The sequence below is a fragment of the Pangasianodon hypophthalmus genome, chromosome 23, assembly GCF_027358585.1.
Source record: "Pangasianodon hypophthalmus isolate fPanHyp1 chromosome 23, fPanHyp1.pri, whole genome shotgun sequence".
Classification (NCBI taxonomy): domain Eukaryota; kingdom Metazoa; phylum Chordata; class Actinopteri; order Siluriformes; family Pangasiidae; genus Pangasianodon; species Pangasianodon hypophthalmus.
The window spans coordinates 2,321,690-2,340,874 of record NC_069732.1 but is presented as its reverse complement, the minus strand read 5'-3'; the positions used below and the strand labels follow the sequence as shown (position 1 = coordinate 2,340,874).

General features: G+C 38.8%; 1 protein-coding gene across 5 annotated transcripts in view; it reads left to right on the top strand.

Annotated features, from left to right (window-relative positions):
• Positions 1-1,016: 1,016 nt before the first annotated feature.
• The window catches only part of LOC113546300 (NACHT, LRR and PYD domains-containing protein 12-like), a 43,154-nt gene continuing 24,985 nt past the window's right edge, over positions 1,017-19,185 (top strand). For all 5 annotated transcript variants that reach the window (XR_008300779.1, XR_008300778.1, XR_008300780.1 and 2 more), the window contains exons 1-7: positions 1,017-1,155; positions 4,125-4,247; positions 8,327-8,446; positions 10,284-10,340; positions 12,238-12,294; positions 12,468-14,252; positions 16,204-16,377. Coding sequence is in view for 2 of the 5 variants with exons in the window: in XM_053228307.1 (XP_053084282.1) it covers positions 4,195-4,247; positions 8,327-8,446; positions 10,284-10,340; positions 12,238-12,294; positions 12,468-14,252; positions 16,204-16,377 (2,246 nt within the window). In the remaining 3 variants the exon portion in view is untranslated. The remainder of the gene's footprint in view (positions 1,156-4,124; positions 4,248-8,326; positions 8,447-10,283; positions 10,341-12,237; positions 12,295-12,467; positions 14,253-16,203; positions 16,378-19,185) is intronic.

The following is a 19,185-nucleotide window of genomic DNA, read 5'->3' as shown; positions in this document are numbered from 1 at the left end:
AACACTTTCACATTACACTACTATAAGAAAGCTATCATTTAGAAAGCTGTCATTATATTCTACATTCTCAAGGTTCTTCATATTCATTATTCACTACCAGTTTTCACAAGTGTACTTATGTAAATACTGATGTAAATCTGGTTAAATCTACAACTGTGTTCCATATCTGCACTACTACATTTAATTTAGCTTATTGTATTATATATATCATGGGATCAATAAAGTATATCTATCTATCTATCTATCTATCTATTTATCTATCTAACTGTTACAAAACAGTGACCAGTTTACACTAACCAGCTATAAATAGATGTGAGGGTGTGTTTGGGTCTCTTTGTGACTTGATGTCATCTCATTGCTCTTTCAAACTACGGAAGCCCTGAACTGCAATTTTTTTTCCAATTACTGTTATTATTTCAACTTTCTAACTCGTTATTTTGACTTAATAAAAAATACCCCATAGTCCATCAGTAAGACTGGTTTATTGAATTTTCGGTCTTAATTCTTATTATTTATGCTGTTGTGCATCACAGGACATTAAATGAATATAAAATGCATACATTTCCTAATCTGTGAAGGAGTGCTGATCTCATCCGGACAAACCCTATTAATGTTATTATTTCATTTTTAATAAAATGTACATGATAAATAATAAGCAGTGTTGACTGTGGCCTGTGATGGAGATTGACTTGCTGAACACTTATGAGATCATCTATACTGGAAAATGTTGAATATTTGTGTTTGTGTAAGTGAAGAACATTATTGTTTATTAGGCATTTTTTTGTTTTACCAGGTAATCCATGTATTAAACTTTTATTATGATTATTGTAGACTCTCAATTGTGTGCAGTGTTTTGTAAGCTTTAAATGCAGATTAATATCTAGAATGTGTTTTTATATGTAATCAACAGAACTGATTCTGGGAGCTTCATTTAGAGATCAGAATATTTACCAGAATTCAAGTCCACTCTGAACCTGCTGAACCTGTTTAAGTCTGTAATTCCGTGTGACAGTGAACGTGCTTCAACCTGTTCTACTTTTACAAAAGTGAAAGACTTTCTGAAGCCTCATCACCTTTTAAAAGTGCGTCTGAACAAACTCAAAGATCAAGAAACAGCGAGATTAACGCCAACACAACAAGGACTGTTGAGTAAAGGTAAAACATTTCTCTGTTTTAATTTCTGGTTTGAAAATAATTATATAGTTTATAAAGTGGTGTGTATACGTTATGGTAGGAGAACTGCGCTGTGTGAACTGAGTATATTGTTCCAAGGGAAAATAAAAGGTGGTTAATCAAGTTTCTCTATTCATTTTTTATGAGGTAAACGTATGACGTAAATCCAAGGAAACAACCTTTATCACTGTGGTCAAACTAAAGACAATCTGGCTTTATTTTATTTTATTTTATTTTTAATGTGAGGTATTTTGTTGGTGTGTGACATTTCAACACAAGCCAAAGTGTGTCGTTGTGACGTCACAGTACGGGTTTAACATCTGCTCCTATAATCAAACTTCTGCAGATGTTTCATGGATTTTCATGTTCCTTTTTTCAATTTGTCATTTCAGCAATAATACATAATCTATAAGCCTTTATTAATGAAGACAAACACACTACACCTGTATATTTTGCAATATGTATTTCATTTGATTTTGCTTGGTGGTGAAATTTCAACACACAAAAATCAAAACCTAAAAAATTTGGAAGTTTGAATACAAGCATAATTAATGCTGTTTTGAAACGATCAAGCACTAAAGTCATGTTTTTTAATATATTAATGGTTATTTAATAATCTGGCAGTAATTAAACTGATTAATGATGATGTTCACGTCAATTGTTCAGGGAAAATAGTTAATAAAGAGAACGAGTTTCAGTCAATAATGGATCAAAAAGCACAAAGTGAAAAGCTTTATTTACCCTGTGTTTGGCTAAAAGAAGTGTGAGATTTCATGAAATTACACAGAACTCTTCTACAAGTTTCCCAAAATTCACGTTTGTTGCAATTTAGTAAAAATATTAATGAAAAATTCAAAACTGAAGGCCCAGTCCCAGCTGGCTTCTTGAGGTTCTTATTGGACTTTCCCGGTACACCTTAAGACTCTACTCAAATGGCAAAATCTCATCTGTAGATGGTGATATTTACTGATTAGTAAAAGCAAGTCAGGTACATGTTCTTAAATTTTATATCTATTTGACCAAAAATTAGATTTTTATTATCAAATCTTGAGAAAAGTTTCAAACATAAATTCAAACAGGAATAGATTCTGGCCTCTGAGTATTACTCATTTTAATCTACATTAAAGTGTCTAGATTTTTTTATAGGATTTTTAAAAATTATTTGTTAAATCTGGCAACACATCATCAAAACAAAAATAACATCTAAAATGAAATATGAAATATAAAAATTTGAATAGCAAATCACAATCTCCGTTAAAGTGTCTAGATTTTTTTTAATAGGATTTAAAAAAATATTTGTTAAATCTGCAGCACATCATCAAAACAAATATAACAAAAATGAATTATTAGAAAGATTTGAATAGCAAATCACAATCTCTGTTAAATCATAATCTCCATTAGCATTTTGTTATTATACAGGTCTAAAATTGCCATAAGATAATACATAAAGTAGGCTGATAAAGCTATCTCTTGATTTCTAAAGAGTTTGTTAAATCTGACAACAAATTATAAAAAGTAGATATAACAGCATCAAAAGCTGTAATTATGAGAAATGTGCTGTTATATTTATTTTTATAATTTGTTGTCAGATTCAACAGACCCCTAATCCAGAGAAAATAGCAATAATAGCAATTACCTCTAGATAATACTTTCATATGCCATGTTTAGAAAGGTATAATCATGAAGTTTTGTTGTGATATTTCTCATATTTTCTATTTTAAACACTATATTATATCTATACTTACAATTCATTGTTTGGTTTATTGAACTCTCTGGCAGTCCAGAGACAGTCCTGTATGAAATAAGCAAAAAGGTTAGCTCTATAGATAATATTTTCATATGCCATGTTTAGAAAAGTAATTACAGAATACTACTGTAATATTTCCTTTAATTCTTTCTTATAATTCTACAAATTCTTATAAGTATAGCATGCAGCTCTGTTATATCTAGTCTCAAAATTTGGTGTCAGATTAGTTGTTAGATTAGGTCTCAGCTGTCATGATACTGGAAACAATGAAATTTAAATAATATATCTACCTATATGTGGAAACAAACAAACAAACAAACAAATAAATAAACACACACACACACACAAAAATCAAAGATGAAGGAAAACAGACAACATACAGGCAGACCCAGAATAAACACCAGCAAACTGGAGAGGAAAACTGAGCACAAACTATTCAAAACACGATCAGTGAGCCTGGGTACAGAGGGAGAGTAATGCGGCAGAAGCTAATAATCAACCTTAAGAATAAGAAAGCAAGGGAACAGGCATAAATCCTGAAGAAAAATACTGTCCCTGTGAGGACTTTCTTCACAATTCTTCCTCCTTCTTCTTCTTCTGCTTCTTCAGTTGTGCTTCAGAATATTCTGCAGGAAAATAATCACAAAAATCCAATAGAATTCTACTGCTGCATGAATTACTTTAGGAATTTTTGTGTGAGATGCTAGTATCAGCAAAAAATGTCATAAGCACATAGTTTTTCAAACTGTGAATAAATACAGGTATATGATATTTATGTATTTTAATAATTAATTACAAGAACTGAAAGTGTTTTGTTTTTTCCAATGTATTGGTTTATTAACTCAGACAATAGCACTAAAGTCATTATCCATCTGGAAGTAGGTTTTTTTGTTACTGTGATTTAACACAGATGTAGCCTACAAGAACTTCATTGTCATTGCCATTGCCAACTTCATTGTCCTGTTCCACTGTGCACATTAAATAATTTGTGCTGTAAATATTATAAATGTAGTATTATCAAAACTTATTACATTTCTTTTTCCTAAAAATAAATGTTTAGCTATTGAAGCTAGATCACCTGCTTATTTATTTACTTTTTAAAATTAATTAATAATTGATTAATTAATTAATTAGATTGTTTGTTTCTTTGTTTATGTGTGTTTGTTATGTATGTTGACATGTGTACTGTGGCACACTGCAACAGAAGAGACCAGGCCTGGTCATATGCAGCTGTCTGTCCATTACCAATAACCTTTCTTTATGAATGGTGAAAGATGGATCACTGTAATCCTGACCAGCCTGCTCAATCTCCACAATTAAAAAACAGGTAAGCTACTTTTATGTTAGACATGAACATTTAATTAATGAGAATATAAGTATATCGATCGTAGTAATCTAGTTTGCAAAAATGTTACTCGACTGTTTGAAGTTCACAGAGTGAACACAGCATACAGAGCAAAATTGGCAGTGCTCACTGGGTGGGAGGGGCATACTCACTCTCCCCTCTCAATCACAGTGACAGCCAAGCATAGGTGTCTATGTGCTAGACAACAGGGGTAAATGTAAATAGAAGAGGCCAGACAGATCTTTCCTCCGACCTTGTTATGCTGCCCTGTGATGCAGCATGAATAGCAGTTCAAAAAGATGTGTTGACTGCCTTGATGTGTCTTGGAGGAAGCATGTGTTAACCATTTCGTGTTAGTTGTCTGGTAGGAGAAATCTGACTGGTTGGTTGGTGAATGATCCAAATGGAAAAGAAACATAAGATAGAAGATATGATAGAAGAAGATATGATGGGTTGTCTCCTTCTCATGCCTACGTGGGGGGTGTCTTGGCCCTGGGAGATTGAGGGTTCTGTCCAGTATCTTAGCTGTTCCTAAGACTGGACAGAGACCTCAGATGTTGCACCTGGAACATGCTGGATCAACTCTCCCAGTTTGGGGGTCACAGCCCCTAATGCTCCAATTACCACTTGACAACTTTTTACTTCACCTTCCACATCTGTTCCAGTTGTTCCTTTAGACCCTGGTGCTTCTCGATCTTCTCATGCTCCTTCTTCTGATATTACTGTCAGCTGGGATTGCCACATCTATCACAACTGCCATCTTCTGCTCCTTGTCAACCACCACTATGTCTGGTTGGTTAGCTTGCAGCTGCTTGTCAGTCTGGAACGTGATGTCCCACAGGATCTTAGCTCTACTGTTCTCAACCACATTCTGTGGTGTGTCCCATTGGAACTTAGAGACATCTAACCTATACTCAGCATAGATGTTTCCATACACTATCCCAGCCACTTGATTATGCCTCCATGTATGCTGTCCCAACTTGCATCTGACACCCTGCTACTATATGTTTTACTGTTTCAGGGGTGTCTTTGCACAGTCTGCACCTTGGGTCCTGTTGGCTGTGATAGACTCCTGCCTCCATGGTGCTTAGGGCCTGTTCTTGTGCTGCTATGATCAGAGCTTCTGTGCTGTCCTTCAGGCCCACCTTTTCTAGCTACTGGTAGGATTTCTTGATGTCAGCCACTTCCTCTAGCTGCTGGTGATACATCCCTTGGAGGGGCTTGGTCTTCCACAATATTTTCTCTCCCTCAGCATCACCCTCTGTCTTCTGCTGCCTGAGGCACTCTCTTAGCAGTTGATCCCGAGGAGCCATCTTCCTGATATATTCATGGGTGCTCTTTGATTCATTCTGGATAATGGCTCTGACACTAACTAATCCTCGCCCTCCCTCTTTTCGCAGTTTGTAGAGTCTCCGGGTGCTGGACTTCGGATGGAACCCTCCGTGCATTGTGAGAAGTTTTCATGTCTTGACATCAGTGGCATATGTCTTGACATCAGTGGCACCTTTCTCCTCCTGTGGCCAGCTTACAAGTCCAGCTGGGTACCTGATGGCTGGGTACCTGATGGCTGGTATTGATGGCCCGGATCTTATTCCTACCATTGAGCTGGCTTCTCAGCACCTGTCTTACCCTCTGGAAGTATCTGGCAGTAGCTGATCTCCTTGCATCCTCATAGTGGCTCCCATTGGCCTGTGGGTTACCAAGATACTTGAAGCTGCTCTGTATATCTGCTATCTTACCTTCTGGTAACTCCACCCCTCCAGTCCTAATCACCTTCCCTCTCTTTACCACACTTATCCAGTCTGAATGACATCCTGATGTCTTCACTGTAGATCACTCCTGGTATACAACTTGATGTTATTCGTCTATAGGAGGTGGCTGATGGTCACTCCACTTCTGAATCTGTATCCATATCCACTCTTTGCAATGATCTGGCTGAGGGAGTTCGGGCAGTTAGTATATATATATATATACAAAAACTCTATATATAGACAGAGTTTTTGTGATTTTGCCTTTATACACCACCACATTATTTTAAGAGGTTCCACAAAAATATGGCATTTAGCATTTAGGAATTACAGCCATTTTAAGCAAAGTACTCTATTTTCAGGGGCTCAAAGGTATTTGGACAGTTGACTGACAAAAAAGTTAATTGACCAGGTGCGGTCCATTCCCTCGTTACTTCAAGACAAATGAAGCAGATAAAAGGTCTGGAGTTGATATCAGGTATTGAGTTGGTATTTGGCAGCTGTTCGACTGGAGCTACCAATATGAAGTCCAAGGAGATCTCAATGCAAGTGAAGGAGGCCATTAGGCTGAAAAAACAACAGAAATCTATAAGAGAGATATCAAAAACCTTAGGTGTGGCCAAATCAACAGTTGGGTGCATTCTTAAAAAGAAACGAAGCACTGGTGAGCTCAACAACATTGAAAGACCTGGAAGACCACGGAAGACAACTAAAGTGGATGATTGCAGCATCCTTTCCTTGGTGAAGAAAAACCCCTTCACAACATCAACAGAAGTCAATAATACTCTGGAGAAGGTAGGCGTATCACTGTCAAAATCTACAATCAAGAGACGCCTTCATGAATGTAAATACAGAGGGTTTACAACAAGGTGCAAACCACTGGTAACACTCAAGAACAGGAAAGCCAGATTAGACTTTGCCAGAAAACATCTAAAAAAGCCTCCCAATAAGATTCTTTGGACTGATGAAACCAAGATTAACTTGTACTAGAATGATGGGAAGAGAAAAGTAGGGTGAAATCAAGGAACAGCTCCAAAGTATACAACATCATGTGTCAAACATGGTGGAAGCAGTGTTATGGCATGGGCATGTATGGCTGCCAATGGAACGGGCTCACTGGTGTTTATTGATGATGTGACTGCTGACAGAAGTAAAAAGATGAATTCTGAGGTGTATAGGGCTATACTCTCTGCTCACATTCAGCCATATGCTACAAAACCGATAGGATGCCACTTCACAGTGCAGGTGGATAATGATCCTAAGCATACTGCGAAAGCAACTCAAGACTTTTTGAAGGCAAAGAAATGTAATATTCTTCAATGGCCAAGTCAATTGCCTGATCTCAACCAAAAAGAGTATGCTTTTCACTTACTGAAGACAAGACTGAAGGCAGAAAGACCCACAAACAAGCAGCAACTGAAGGTGGCTGCAGTGAAGGCCTGGCAAAGAATTTGAGTTTTGAGAACATGGACTCCAGACTTCAGGCAGTCATTGACTGCAAAGGATTTTCATCCAAGTATTAAAATTATGGTTATATTTGCAATTATGTCACTTTGTCCAAATATCTTTGAGCCCCTGAAAATGGAGGTACTTTGTTGAAAATGGCATAAATGCCAATTTTTTTGTTGAATCTCTTAAATAAAGCTGAAAGTTTACACTTTGATGACATCTTGATTGTTTTATTTCAAATCCATTGTGGTGGTGTATAAAGGCAAAATCACAAAAACTCTGTCATTGTCCAAATACTTCCGGACCTGACTGTATATATATATATATATATATATATATATATATATATATATATATATATATATATACCGATCAGCCATAACATATACGCCTACAATGGGCACGTGAGCATCAGAACTGGACCATGGGGCAATGGAAGAAAGTGACCTGGTCTGATGAGTCACATTTTCTTTTACATCATGTGGACGGCTGGGTGCGTGTGCGTCACTTGCCTGGGAAAGAGATGCACTATAGGAAGAAGGCAAGCTGGCGGAAGCAGTGTGTTGCTCTGGGCAATGTTCTGCTGGAAAACCTTGTGTCCTGGCATTCATGTGTTATCCTGGCATTCAATGTTATTCAGAGACAAATAACCTGTTCAAATGTTCATACAAAATCAAAGGATTCATTATATTTATAATTGAGCAAACAAACATATCTCTCGGTTGGTTAATCCCATTTTATTGGGCACCAGCTGTTGGGAAACAGTATTAACCAATGAGAGTTTAATTAGTAAAAACTGTGTAATGGTTACTTTGTGTGTGTGTGTGTGTGTGTATGTGTGTATGTGTGTATGTGTGTGAGCAGAGCAACCCAGATAAATAGATCAGACTCACCAGGACCAAGCTGTGTGTCCATGAAGAGTGATAGGTCTAAGGATTTCCCACCAATGTTTAAAGAGAAAAGAGAATCTTCATCTGGATACAGGTAACAACTTCTTACAGCTAATTCAATGCTGTGATATATTACAGCATGAAATTACTGTTATTATATTCAAGGTATATGTGTGTAATTGTATGTGTTTTATGTATGTGCTTATAATTGTAACAACATCTCAATCTGTTTTATCTATTTTTCCTTATCTATAAATATGGAGATTGAAGCTTTGTCTGTGACACAGCATTAGTCTTATATATGTTTTTGCTGTGCAGTGAAACCCAGATAAAGAGATCAGACTCACCAGTACCCAGCTGTGTGTCCTCGATGAGTGATATGTCTATGGATTTTCCACTAATGTTTAAAGAGAACAGAGAATCCTCACATGGACACTGGTAACACATACCAGTGTGCATGTAACTAGAATCAGCTAAAATCTGTTTGTTTTGCACATGCAAAGAAATGCTGTAAAGCAAAGATTTCTTCGGGAAGAATGAAAAAGAAATAAAATCAACAGTTAACAAACTTTGTTAATAAAGTTAACAAAGTCAATATTTGACATGACAAATGCTTGCTTTTTGAAAATGCATCAGTAGTCTCAGATACATTTTGTGCAGTTTTATGAGAATATTGGCTGGTAAGTTGTTATAAGCCTCTTGAAGAATCTGCCACAGTTCTTCTGGAGACTCTGACGGTTGTACTTGCTTCTTTATTTGGAGATAAAATCACAACTTCTTTATGTTTTTGTAAGAGGCTGTGCTAAACCGCTGGCAGCCAACAGGGGGCAGCAGCCACACACAGTGAGCATTTAGGAGCACTCGGCTGCCCAGAATCCTCCAGGTTGAATAACCTGAATTGCCTGCACCTGCCAGACAGTTTACTCAAGGCCAGCCTATGACCCAGCCCTTTGTCGCACTTTGTAGAGGGGTGAGATAAAGAAATCATTATCTAAATGTAGCAAACTATCTCTGATAATATATATAAGTGAAAACTACCCTCTAAAGAGTTTTAAGTTACTGAAGCCAACTTTCCTTTTGATATTTTATTTGTCCTGGTTTAGTGAAAAGATTTATTTGTTTGAGTACACCATTTTGGCATCTATGTTTGGTTTAACTTGGGGCCGAAGCAGAAGGGGTACCTGTGGGTGGTCATAATGTTATGGCTGATCGGTGTATATATATATATATATATATATATATATATATATATATATATATATATATATATATATATATATACCGATCAGCCATAACATTATGACCACCCACAGGTGAAGTGAATAATATTGATTATCTCGTTACAATAGCACCTGTCAAGGGTTGAGATATATTAGGCAGCAAGTGACCAGTCGGTTCTCGAAGTTGATGTGTTGGAAACAGGAACAATGGGCAAGCGTAAGGATTAGAGAGACTTAAGGATTTAAGAGCGTAAGGATTAGAGAGACTAACAGGGCATACCTGGACAACAATGTTCCAATATTTTTGAGAAATGTAAAATGGGTGGATTCAAACAAAAGGTACCATGTTCTAAGTAATTTGACACATCTAGATGTAAATATCAGGAAATGAAAGCTGAAATTCTGATCTATCGTCTCATATTCATCTTTTGATCTCAAACCCAAACGTCTTCAGTGTATGGCCAAAACAAAAGAATTGGCCTTGCCTTTCCAGCACCTTTGGAGGGGACTGTATATTATCTGATTTCTAACAGTATCAGTTCTAAAATAGTTCAGCTATCAGTTTTAGTTTTAGTCTGCATTCTCTGATAAATCTGTATTTTTTGTAGCAGATTTGAGACTAAAGTTCAATCCATATCTTAGGTATTGTGAATAATGGTGTAATAAAGGTGTACAACTATATAATATAAAAAATTGTTTTTGATTTTGCAGTGTACTGCAGCAAGCAGGAGACAAAACACAAGAAAAGATCATAAGCACTGATACAGGGTAAGATCAAAATCAGCAGTTTTACTGTTGTTGTGGTAATATTATTATTCTGGTATGAAAAAGGGCTCTCCAATCACTTCCTGCTGGGTATTTCTGGGTATTTAGAGAGACTTTGACAATGGCCAAATCGTGATGGCTAGATGACTGGGTCAGAGCATCTTTAAAAAGGCAGGCCTTGTGGGGTGTTCCCGGTATGCAGTGGTAGTACCTACCAAAAGTGGTCCACCGGAAGGACAACCGGTGAACTAGCGACAGGGTCATGGGCGCCCAAAGCTCACTGACGCGCGTGGGGAGTGAAGGCTAGTCCGTCTGGTCTGATCTCACTGAAGAGCTACTGTAGCACAAATTGCTGAAAAGTTAAAGCTGGCTATGATAGAAAGGTGTCAGAACACACAGTGCATCACAGCTTGCTGCATATGGGGCTGTGTAGCCACAGACCTGTCAGAGTGCCCATGCTGACCCCTGTCCACTGCCAAAAGTGCCTACAATGGGCATGTGAGCATCAGAACTGGACCACGGAGCAATGGAAGAAGGTGGCCTGGTCCGATAAAACACATTTTCTTTTACATCATGTGGAAGGCTGGGTGCGTGTGCATCGTTTACCTGGGGAAGAGATGGCACCAGCATGCTCTATGGGAAGAAGGCAAGCTGGTAGAGGCAGTGTGATGCTCTGGGCAATGTTCTGCTGGGAAACATTGGGTCCTGGCATTCATGTGGATGCAATCTTGACACATACCACCTACCAAAACATTGTTGCAGACCAGGTACACCCCTTCATGGCAACGGTATTCCCTAATGGAAATGACCTCTAATATAATGCACCCTGCCACACTGTAAAAATTGTTCAGGAATGGTTCGAGAAACATGACAAAGAGTTCAAGGTGTTGACTTAGCCTCCAAATTCCCCAGATCTCAATCCAATCAAACATCTGTGGGGTGTGCTAGCCATCAAGTCCGATCCATGGAGGCCCCACCTCGCAATTTACAGGACTTAAAGGATCTGCTGTTAATGTCTTTGTGCCAGATACCACTGCACACCTTCAGGGATCTAGTGGAGTCCATGCCTCGATGGGTCAGGGCTGTTTTGGCAGCAAAAGGGGGACCAACACAACATTAGGCAGATGGTCATAATGTTATGGCTGATCAGTGTATATATATAAGTGAAAACTACCTTCTGAAGAGTTTTTAGTTGCGGGAGCCATTTAGTAAAAAGATTCTGCCCTATCTGTAGCCAATATGCCTAGTAGTATAAGTAGTTGTAGCATGCTTACTGTATCAGTAATTTGTTGTATTGGCTATGCCCAATGCTTATGCAATGGTTCTGGTCAATTTTCCCTCTATTCTCAGCTCCAAAATGGCTTGCTTTTCTCCCATAGACAGTCTTCAAACCTGAAACTCAGGGCTCAGACTAAGAGTAGACATTCAGAGCTGTTAACTGTTTAAAGAATCAGTCTAACAGGGCATACCTGGACAACAATGTTCCAATATTTTTGAGAAATGTAAAATGGGTGGATTCAAACAAAAGGTGCCATGTTCTAAGTATTTTGACACATCTAGATGTAAATATCAGGAAATGAAAGCTGAAATTCTGATCTATCGTCTCATATTCATCTTTTGATCTCAAACCCAAACGTCTTCAGTGTATGGCCAAAACAAAAGAATTGGCCTTGCCTTTCCAGCACCTTTGGAGGGGACTGTATATTATCTGATTTCTAACAGTATCAGTTCTAAAATAGTTCAGCTATCAGTTTTAGTTTTAGTCTGCATTCTCTGATAAATCTGTATTTTTTGTAGCAGATTTGAGTCTAAAGTTCAATCCATATCTTAGGTATTGTGAATAATGGTGTAATAAAGGTGTACAACTATATAATATAAAAAATTGTTTTTGATTTTGCAGTGTACTGCAGCAAGCAGGAGACAAAACACAAGAAAAGATCATAAGCACTGATACAGGGTAAGATCAAAATCAGCAGTTTTACTGTTGTTGTGGTAATATTATTATTCTGGTATGAAAAAGGGCTCTCCAATCACTTCCTGCTGGGTATTTCTAAAGATTGATTAGGTTATAAATTGAAATAAAAGAGATTGTGCTTGATGTCTTATCACATGTCTATTACCATGTTCCAGGTGTAAGTTTGTAGACACTGGACCTCATCTTCAGGACAGCTGCAAAGTAAATCTGATAAAAAAGTTTCAGTATGTAAATGAGGTGATAACAAACCAGGGAAACCCAACACTTCTCAATGAGATCTACACAGAGCTCTACATCACAGAAGGAGACAGTGGAAAAGTCAATAATGAACATGAGATGAGGCAGATCGAGGCAGCATCCAGGAGAGCAGCAACAGAGGAAACACCAATCAAATGCAATGACATCTTTAAGCCCTTATCTGAAGAAGACAAACTCATGAGGACCGTTTTGACAAAGGGAGTTGCTGGCATTGGAAAAACAGTCTCTGTGCAGAAATTCATTCTAGACTGGGCTGAAGGGAAAACAAATCAGGACATTCATCTCATATTTCCACTTCCTTTCAGAGAGCTCAACTTGATGAAGGATCAAACACTGAGTCTGATGGAGCTCCTTCATTTCTTTTTAAAGGAGATAAAAGAAACAAACATTTCCAGCCTGCACAAAGTTCTGTTCATTTTTGATGGTTTGGATGAGTGTCGTTTCCCTCTGGATTTCCAGAACACAGTGAGATTGTGTGATGTAACTGAATCAGCTTCAGTGCATGTGCTGCTGATAAACCTGATCAAAGGGAATCTGCTTCCCTCTGCTCTCATCTGGATCACCTCCCGACCAGCAGCAGCTGATCAAATCCCCTCTCAGTGGTTTAATCGAGTCACAGAGGTACGAGGGTTCAATGACCCACAGAAGGAGGAATATTTCAGGAAGAGAATCAGTGATCAGAGCCTGAGCAACAGAATCATCACACACTTGAAGTCATTAAGAAGCCTCTACATCATGTGCCACATCCCAGTCTTCTGCTGGATTTTAGCCACTGTTCTAGAGAGAATGTTGGAGGAAGCAGAGAGTGGAGAGATCTCCAAAACTCTGACTCAAATGTACACACACTTCCTCATCATTCAGACAAACATCATAAAGAAAAAGTACACAAAGAACCAAGAGACAGATAAGGAAATTGTTCTGAAACTGGGTAAACTGGCTTTTCAACAGCTGATGAAAAGTAACCTGATCTTCTATGAAGAAGACCTGATGGAGTGTGGCATTGATGTGACAGAAGCATCAGTTTATGCAGGTGTGTGTACACAGATCTTCAGGGAGGAGTTTGGGCTTCACCAGAGTAAAGTGTACTGCTTTGTTCATCTGAGCATTCAGGAGCATCTTGCAGCTCTATATGTGCACCTGACATTCATGGCTGAAAAGAGAAATGTTTTTAAAAAGCCAATATTGCGGATGTTGAGGCAGAGAATTACAGTCTCAGATGTACACAAGAGTGCTATAGATCAGGCTTTACAAAGTGAAAATGGACATCTGGATCTTTTCCTTCGATTTCTTCTGGGTCTCTCACTGGAGTCTAATCAGATCCTCCTACAAAACATAGTAACACAGACAGCAAGTAGTTCTCACAGCAAACAGGAAACAGTTAATTACATCAAGAAGAAGATCAGAGAGAATCCCTCAACAGAGAAATCCATCAATCTGTTCCACTGTCTGAATGAACTGGAGGATAATTCTCTAGTTGAGGAAATCCAACACTATTTGCAATCTGGAAATTTACAACAAAGCAAACTTTCTTCTTCTCAGTGGTCAGCTGTGGTGTTTGTGTTACTGACAACAGTGCAGGAACAGGATTTGTTTGTACTTAAAAAATATACAAAAAAACACTGTACATCAGATGAGGTTGTTCTGAAGCTCCTGCCTGTGGTTGCAGCATCCAGAAAAGCTCAGTAAGTAATATATTATTAGGAAGTTGATATTATAGGAAGTTGATTATTTTCCAATAACAGTACAACTCCAAGTATATTATTGCTCTTAATTTTTACACCAAACATGTTCCTGTTATCACTATAGCAGCACCACCTGCCTTCCTCTGTTGATGTTAATAAGACAAAAACAGCCCTGCAGCTGTTCATGTTACTGAGAAACAGCAAAGCATAAACTCCTTGTCAGAAAACTTAAAGGTACAGCTTTACCTCTGACTGTTACAAGTGCTGACACTGGAGATACCTTCCATAAATTTTAAATAAATGTCTTACCGAAAATGTCACCATATCAACAATTGCACAAGTTTTTTTAATCTGGTTATCTGTAGCATAGACCATACAAATCCCTAGGTAAGTTTTTACTATAGAAACAATAACATATTAGAACAAATCTCTGATTTCAGTTGCTCTAGAGTCAGGGCTGCTTTTAAATTAGTCAACTTCTGACCACTCAGAATCCAGAATTTAAGAGATGGCATTCACATCAGAATATTCTTGTTACTATTTTACATAACCACCCTGAATTTGAAGTTAATAAGAAAAAAAGTGCAGCTTATTATGTTACCAAGAAACTGGAAAGTACAATGTTCTCTATTCTGAAGATTCTTCTGTTGTTAAAAACTTTCTGAATATTACAAAGTGCTGGCGCTGGACACTCCTTCCATAAATCTAAATTTCATATTTAAAATATGTTGATAATGTATAATCATGAGAAAAAGAACACTCGTTCAATTCTATGTTTTTATTTATCAGGACCTAAATAACAATTGTTGTTCCTCACTAAAATCTATCAACAAACAAATATCCTAGGGTGACACAACAGATTTCAATATTTAGTCATTTTTCCCAAAAAGTAAACCAACATTCAGAAACAATGTGGGGAAAAAACAAGAACAAAAGTCCTAGTTCCACAATCATTAAGCAGCCGACTGTTACTAAAGAAATGCATAAAATTAGTTAATAATCAAGTGTGTATAGCTTTATAAAAGGAGAACTTTTGGAAATTTGGTGTTCTGGAGCATTCAGGTGTGTGTCTACATCATGCCAAGAAGAAAGGACATCAGCCATGACCTCAGAGAAGCAATGGTTGCCTGTCATCAATCTGGGAAGGGTTATAAGGCCATCTCCAAACAATTTGAAATTCAGCATTCTACAGTGAGAAGGACAGTTTAAATATGGAAAGCCTTCAAAACAGTCTTCCCAGAAGTGGGTGTTCCAGCAAATTGGGCTTGTTTTGCAGCCCCAGGACCTAGGAACCTTGCAGTCATTGACATAATGATGAATTCCAATTTATAACAGAATACAGTTGAGACAAATTGAGACAGATGCGAGGCCATCTGTCCAGCAGCTTGAGCTGGGCTAAAATTGGGTCATGCACTAGGACAATGATCCCAAGCACACCAGCAAATTGACATCTGAATGTCAAAAGAAGAAAAAATCCAGGTGTTGGAATGACCAAAGTCAAAGTCTAGACCTCAACCCCATTGAGATGCTGTGGCAGGATCTTAAGAGAGCTGTGCATAAATAAATGCCCTCAAACATCAATGAACTGAAGCAATGTTGTAAAGAAATGTGGGTCACAATTTCTCCAAAATGATGTGAGAGCCTGATAAACTACTACAGAAAACATTAACTTCAAGTTATTTTTGCTAAAGGTGGTTCTACTTACTGAATTATAGGGCATGCTTATTATTCCCCCTTGTTTCTGAATGTTGGTTTATTGTTTAGAAAAAAATGACTACATATTGAAATCTGTTGTGGTTTTTTTTGTTGTTTCTTTGATTATAGAAGTTGGTGAGGGCTACACAGTTGTTATTTAGGCCCTGAACTAAAAACATAGAATTGAAGTGGGGTGTACTTTCTTTTCCTTTGACTGTATACTGTAATTGCATTATTTATTTTGCTTTTTCATTAGGTTGAATAATTGTGGCCTGAATGAGAAAAGTTGTACAGCTTTGGCCTCAGTGCTCAGCTCTGAATCCTCCAATCTGAGAGAACTGGATCTGTCTAAGAATAAACTCAGAGACTCAGGAGTGAAGCATCTCTCTGCTGTACTGGAGAATCCTCACTGTAAACTGGAGACACTGAGGTAAGATCATCTCTCTGAGAGTCACATGACCTGCTACTCTGTAAGACACATCCTCTAATAGTGAGACTGAAGCAGAGGTTTTAGGTTCAGCATCAAATCAATTTAATAATGCACACTGATTAATTTGATTCCTAATTATCTGATCACAAGATTTTTGTGTTATAGTTGTGTTTTCTACATGGTTTTGCAGGTCAATCATGCAGATACAGATAAAGAACTTTAGGTAATGTTCATATCAGACAACAGCATGAAGAAAAAGTTTGATCTCTGTGACATTGATTGTGGCATGATTGTTAGTACCAGATGGGTTGGTTTGAGTATTTCAGAAACTCCTGATCTCCTGGGATTTTCACACACAACGGTCTCTGGAGTTTACACAGAATGGTGTGAAAAACAAAAAACATTGAATGAGCAACAGTTCTGTGGGTGGAAATGCCTTGTTGACAATAGAGGTCAAAGGAAAATTGCCAGATTGGTTTGAGCTGCCAGGAAGGATATAGTAACTCATATAATCACTGTTTATATCGTGAGCAGAAAAGCCTCTCAGCATGCACAAAACATTGAACCTTTAGGCGGACAGGCTACAACAGCAGAAGACCACACTGAGTTCCATGCCTGTCAGCCAAGAACAAGAATCTGAGGCTATCATGGGCACATGCTCACCCAAATTGGACAGTTGAAGATTAGAAAAATAATCACCTGGTCTGTTTCCCACTGCCTGATTCAGACCAGGGAGCCATCCAGCCTGCAACTGACTCCCCCCTGGTGGGAGAGGTACTCTGCCACCACCATCTGCACCCCCGGCCTGTGGACGAGCTGGAATTTGAATGGTTGAAGTGCCAGATACCAATGAGTGATCTGTGCATTGGAGCAGAGTGTGATTGGAACAGAGGGTAAAAGGGGTGCCCCAATAGGTAGTACCGGAGGGTGAGGACCACCCACTTGATGGCCAGACACTCCTTCTCAATCATCCTGTGCACGGTCTCCCTTACCAAAAGCTTGCAGCTGATGTACAGCACGGGGCGCTCCTCCCATTTAACACCTGGGACAAAACATCCCCCAGCCCTCTGTCTGATGCAACAGTCTGCAGAACAAAAGGGAGAGAAAAGTCAAGAGAATGCAACTGTGGGCCCCCACACAAAACCGTTTTTACCTGTCAGAAAGCCCACTCATACGGCTCCGTCCACTGGACTGGAGCTCCCTTTTTAGTGAGGTCAGTCAGCAGGCTGGTGACATCCAAAAAATTAGGTACAAACCTCTGATAATTCCCTCCCTAACCCCCTTTTTGATGTTGGGTCTAGGGCAGACTGCAATCTCTGCTGTTTTATCAATTTGGGGATGCACCTGCCCATGGCCCAAGTGGAAGCCCGTTCTTCCACCCAATTGCACGCTTCTTTGGGGTTGCTGTGAGTCCCACCTGTCTCAAGGATCTCAGGATGACTCTCAGATGTAAATGCCACTGCCAATCATTATTATAAATGATTGTTATCTAAATACTCAGTGACTTATGCATTGTGTGGGCAGAGTATTCTGTCAATGAGATGCTGCAATGTCACTGGGGCTCCAAACAACCCAAACAGTAGGGTGACAAATTGGTGTAACCCAAACAGACTGGAAAAGGCTGTTTTTCCTCTAGATATTGGAGTCAAGGGAATCTGCCAATAACCCTTGGCTAAGTCTAGTGTCAAATAAAAAGAAGCTGCACCTAACCGATCTAGCAGTTCATCAGTGCAAGGTATCAGGTGTGCATCAAATTTAGTCACCGCATTGACTTTTGTAAAATCCACACAAAAATGGACCAACTCATCATCCTTGGGCACCAAGTCCACCAGGCTGTTCCAATCACTGTAGGACTCCTTGTTTACTCCCATGTCCAGCATAGCCCAAAACACTTTTTTTGTGTTCAGGTAATGTTCAGGTATGGGTGGCTGCATACAACCACACCCAGAGGAGTCTCATTGTGGTGCTCTATAAGGTCTGTGCAACTGGGTAGAGGCGAAAACACATCGGAAAATTCCTCTCGCAACCTGTGCTCTCTGAGATAGTGAGAGGTGGTCTTCACAGAATACCAGGGTAAATTAGGCGGCATTTTTTAGACTTACCTCCAGTCCCAGCTCCTCTTAGGAATCACTGTCGATAGAGATAAAGGAACCCCTCTCTCCATGGTTTCAGGAGGTTGAGGTGGTATATTTGAAGTGCATCACCTCTATCCGTCTGCCAGACCTCATAGTCAACCTATCCTACTCGCCGTCTGACCTCAATGGGTCCTTGCCACTTTAAGAGTAATTTAGAGCTTGATGTGTGTAGTAACACCTTATCCCTTGGTGCAAATTCCTGCAGTCAAATACCCCTGCCATGCAGTCAAGACTGTTGTTCTTGGGCCTGACGCAAATTCTACTGTGTTAGGTGTCTTAAGGTGTGGAGTTTTGCTCTCAGGTCCAGAATGCTCTCAGGTCCAGTTTTTACTGAAGGAACTGAAGGTCTCTCCACCCAATTTTCTCTAATGATGTCTAGGATGCCATGAGGCTTGCATCTGTACAGTAATTAGAATGGGGAAAACCCCGTTGAGGCTTGTGGGACCTCTCATACTGTAAATAATGGGGGCTCAAGCCACTTATCCCAATTTCACGCATCCTTGTGACGAACTTATGAATCATATTTTTTAATGTCTGATTATACTACTCCACCAGACCATCTGTTTGAGGATGGTAAACACCAGTGTTAATCAATTTAATCCCTAATACTTTGTGAAGCTCGCGTAGTGTCAGTGACATAAATGTAGTGCCCTGGTCAGTCAGCATCTCTTTC